We start from the raw sequence: 4,836 nt of genomic DNA, 5'->3' as shown, positions 1-4,836 counted from the left end.
GGCGCACAACCCGTTCCTGGTATTGCCTACTCCACCCCAATCTTTGCCGCCTGTGGTAAGCTGTTAGCATGGTTAGGGTCACACCCTTCACAGAACACCTTGCTTTCAGACGGGCTGCATAGAGCCAGTTTATAACAGTAGATATTGAAAATTGCCTTCCTGTTATTGTATGGCATTCTCTATCCATAACAGGAACAGATTTGAATCTAGGTGCACTCACTTTGGCTTCTGTGTGCACGTGCATCGCATGCTTTTCGTGCATGATGTGATATTTCATTGTGATAAGATGTTGCATTCAGATGCAATGCCATGATTTTGTAAATGATAGCTACATTCAAATCATTAGTTCCCTTATCATATAATATATAATGATTTTGTCAGTTTGTTGACTTGGTAACTTCTAAAGGGAGACGGGGCGGTCGGGTAGCCTAGTGGTAAAAGCGTTCGCTCGTCATGCCGAAGACCCGGGTTCGATTCCCGACATGGGTACAATGTGTGGAGCCCATTTCTGGTGTTCCCCGCCGTGATATTGCTGGAATATTGCTAAAAGCGGTGTAAAACCATACTCACTCACTCACTCTAAAGGGAGACAAGGTTTGGGCATAAGTTGTTTAATTCCTCTTTGTTAGTGTGCCAACTCAAAGTGTATGATATAGATCACTCTAGCAGTGATTCAGATCATAAGGACTAGTGGCCATTCTTCCCAAGTTGTGTGTTTGATTTCTCCCATGTTGATCCCTGTGTTTTAGTGTTGAAGTACTGGTTTGCTGCATCAGAGAGTGGGCTCGTGCCACAGACGGGAAACGTCCTGGTGAGTTCCAGACCCTGTGCATCACGGATACACTCTTCCTCTAAAACAAGCACCCAATTCTTGTTGGGTGGTAGTAGTGGTGGTGGTGGTAAGAATAACAGCCCCATAGTGAAGTTGTGGACCCAATACCCCATGCTTGTAATAAGAATAACAGCCCCATAGTGAAGGTGTGGACACAAGTACCCCATGCTTGTAATAAGAATAACAGCTCCATAGTGAAGGTGTGGACCCAAGTACCCTATGCTTGTAATAAGAATAACAGCCCCACAGTGAAGGTGTGGACCCAATACCCCATGCTTGTAATAAGAATAACAGCCCCATAGTGAAGGTGTGGACCCAAGTACCCCATGCTTGTAATAAGAATAACAGCTCCATAGTGAAGGTGTGGACCCAAGTACCCTATGCTTGTAATATGAACAACAGCCCCATAGTAAAGGTGTGGACCCAAGTACCCCCTGCTTGTAATAAGAACAACAGCCCCATAGTGAAGGTGTGGACCCAAGTACCCTATGCTTGTAATAAGAGCAGACATTAAAGGGGATTTCTTGTGTGACCTGTCTGAGTGTGTTATCAAACCCAAATTTAATGGATCATTGTTTTTATTGTTTATTTATCATTTAACGCCACATGTAGCAATATTCCAGCTGTGTGACATCTATCTGTAAATAACCAAGTTTCTCCAGACAATCCAGTGATCAATGTTATGAGCAACATCCTATGTGTTATTTTTTCACCCGACAGTTCCACATCGACGGTCACAGTGACGGTGGTGTCCCACACCAACTCGATGTGTTGCCTCTGTTCCGAGCCCCTGTCAACATCCAGGAGGTCAATAACATGATGCAAAGAAATGATGTATTTATTGTGGTAAGTACACCGTATTACAGAGAAATGATGTGTTTATTGTAAGTGCATTGTAGCACCAATGATAGACTACTACCAGTAATATACCTGCCCAAATGATAGCCCGATGAGAGACCAGTTCCGATGATGGACTAGCACCAAGGAAAGACCAGTACCGATAATAGATTGATACCAATGAGAGACCAGTACCAATGATAGATAAGTACCAATGACAGACCAGTACCGATGAGAGACTAGTACCAATGAGAGACCAGTACCGATGAGAAACCAGTACCAATGATAGATTAGTACTGATGAGAAACCAGTACCAATGTTAGATAAGTACTGATGATAGACGAGTACCAATGAGAGACCAGTACCAATGAAAAGACCAGTACCAATGAGAGACCAGTACCAATGAGAGACCAGTACCAATGAGAGACCAGTACCAATGAAAAGACCAGTACCAATGAGAGACTAGTACCAATGATAGACGAGTACCAATGATAGATTAGAACTGATGATAGACGAGTACCAATGATAGATTAGTACTGATGATAGATGAGTACCAGCGACATACTAATACTGGTGATAGATAAGTACCGATGATAGACTTGTACCAGTGATCGATAAGTAACGTTGATAGACAAGTACCAATGATTAAACCTACGAATTGTTCTTCACTTCAGGCTGCAGCCCTTGCTGGCCTCATCGACCGCTACATCTGGGTGTGGCCTCCGTGGGATGAGCCGAATCATGAGTCCGATCACGTGATCATGGACATGCAGGTGGGTTACGTGCGCCCGTCCATGTTGGACACTGACAAGCTGGAACTGTGCTACTGCATGCAGATGCGGGACGCGGACATGGACATCAGCGAGTGTCGGATGAGGAATGTCTCAGACCCTGAAGGTGACGGAACACTGATTGGTCGGTCAGGGTGTAATCTGAACAAATCAGGAACAGTGGAGATCGTGAGTGAACAGAAAGCCATTTCCTTGATGCAGACGAGACAGTGGATTAACTCCCATCATAGAGTTATCCTTGACATTGATGAGGACTATTATGGCTGCCAGTCCGCTGGAGAATCTGTGTACTCTACAGGAATCAAGTCAAGTGTGCTCAACTCTATATCTGATATCATGTGTGAGATGTTCTGTGCCCGAAGTGTCCACCACGAGACGCTCATCGACACATTCTTCCACACCCTTGTGCAGCTCGTCCACAGGTTAAAGACAGACGCGGAGACGGTTCTCAAAGACAGCACAAAACACAAGAAAAACCTGGAGGTACAAAAAATAGTGTTCACAATCGTACCAGGAATATTTCAACTACTGAATCATGATCCAGTCGGGGAAATACTATGTAACAACCCCACTGACATGGTGAATGAGTTGTTCTTACAAGGAATATTTCGCAATATAGTACACATGAATATCCAACAGTTAGCAAGTCTAGCAGAGACAGGGGTCTGCCTTCAGTTGTCACCAAAAGCCTATTTCTATGACGTAGCGAGTAGCGTCCGTGTTTGTGAAGGAGCAAACACACCCAACAGCTCAATGGTTCTCTTTCACACACCAACACCGTTCGAGGTTCATGAAAGAACAATGAATTTAAAAAAGCTACTTAATTCTAAATCAATCAATCCCTCCTTGATAACAGTGTGTCGGTCAGTGAGAGATGGGTACACACCACGTAAACTGTTCCCGCGTATCGAGGCAGACATCTTGAAGCTTCTCCATCATGTGTTCCCCGATGTCCACTATGTCTCCGTGTATCATGACAAAGACCTGCTTGGTGGCGCCAGTGGCTGGCATGACAGACACTTCCATTTTGAAAGTACTTATGTATATAAGCTTCTTCAGAAGCATCCCCTCACCAAAGAAAGCCCATATTTGTGATTTCAGAGAATACAGACTGGACATGGATTTCAGTTGCTATTTTCTGTCAATGCACTTATGCTTCGTTACAGATGATAGTATCCAGTGTTTGAAATAAGAACTGCCCATGGGCCCACGGCAAGCTGATCTTGCAGGATGGCCGTTGTTTCAAATTTGTATGGGTCCTTAAGGCCTGCAGTAAATGTACATGTTGGTTTATCTGTCACAGTAAGCTGGTTTTTTAATGAGAGCATGAAGAGTTAAGTTAGGGTTGGTTGGTTGGTTTGTTGTTTAACGCCGCACTCAGCAATATTCCAGCTATATGAAAGTGGTCTGTAATTAATCGAGTCTGGACCAGACAGTCCAGTGATTGATATCATGAACATCGATCCATGCAATTGGGATCGATGACATGCATCAACCAAGTCAGTGAGCCTGACCACCCGATCCCGTTAGTCGCCTTTTACGACAAGCATAGTCGCCTTTTATGGCAAGCATGGTTTGCTGAAGACCTATTCTACCCCGGATCTTCACGGGTCAGTTAAGTCAGGGCCTGCGCCTTTGTGGGTCCTGATGGCAGCCTGCTAATCTTTTGTATTTCAAACACTGCCAGTATCTTTGTCAAACAAGCGGAAATAGTCATATATTTTGTTGTTTATCATCAACACTTTAGTGGTGCATATACACTAATAGGGCTGGTACTCGGTTTTTCGGGTGGGTACTGAATAGGACCCGGGTACCCACAGGACTACCCGGACCCATGGTTAGTCACGTGATATATTGTTTAATCTAGAACTCTATGGTTACACTACAAGTCACTCATGTTCGCATTTCTTTCTGACTATGCACCCATTCCTTCTGACCTCTATAGGTTTGAATAAAGATAAAACTTCAGTCAACTTCAGTGTATGCATGACCAGATCATTTTGTACTTGTATGTGAATACATTTGCCAGGGCTACTGTCAAACTATTCCCAATCTTACATTTTGTTCCAAACTCTTGAGACCTGTAGCGGATACCAAGGTAGGGTCAGGTAATTGTGGGGTGGGTACCCAGGTAGTAAATTTGGACTCGTCCCAGCCCCGTACACTATGTTCTTCCAGTGAAGGTGCTATTTGTAACCAAGGAACTGGAGACCGCCTGGTTCGGCAAAAAAGAAAACCAGAGAGTGTTTTGACCAAGGAACCCTCAGATGACATTAACAACACTTCTCATGCAGCATGTGCCACAGTGTTGCAGACAGCTACTAGGTTCTACACATAACGTCCACCAATGGTAAATAGGGTTCGCAACAACAAGGT

At 44.2% G+C, this 4,836-nt stretch overlaps 1 protein-coding gene across 1 annotated transcript in view; it reads left to right on the top strand.

Annotated features, from left to right (window-relative positions):
* Positions 1–4,357, top strand: part of LOC139468970 (UPF0489 protein C5orf22 homolog) — a 6,135-nt gene extending 1,778 nt beyond the window's left edge. Inside the window, exons 2-4 of the mRNA XM_071251111.1 lie at positions 750–811; positions 1,553–1,678; positions 2,344–4,357. Coding sequence (XP_071107212.1) covers positions 750–811; positions 1,553–1,678; positions 2,344–3,555 — 1,400 coding nt within the window. The 3' untranslated portion in view covers positions 3,556–4,357. The remainder of the gene's footprint in view (positions 1–749; positions 812–1,552; positions 1,679–2,343) is intronic.
* The last annotated feature ends 479 nt before the right edge of the window (positions 4,358–4,836 follow it).

This window comes from Haliotis cracherodii, unplaced genomic scaffold (genome assembly GCF_022045235.1).
Source record: "Haliotis cracherodii isolate W230 unplaced genomic scaffold, xgHalCrac1.p SCAF_2, whole genome shotgun sequence".
Lineage (NCBI taxonomy): Eukaryota > Metazoa > Mollusca > Gastropoda > Lepetellida > Haliotidae > Haliotis > Haliotis cracherodii.
Note: the sequence above shows the minus strand (reverse complement) of the source record. Positions and strands in the feature narration are given on the sequence as shown.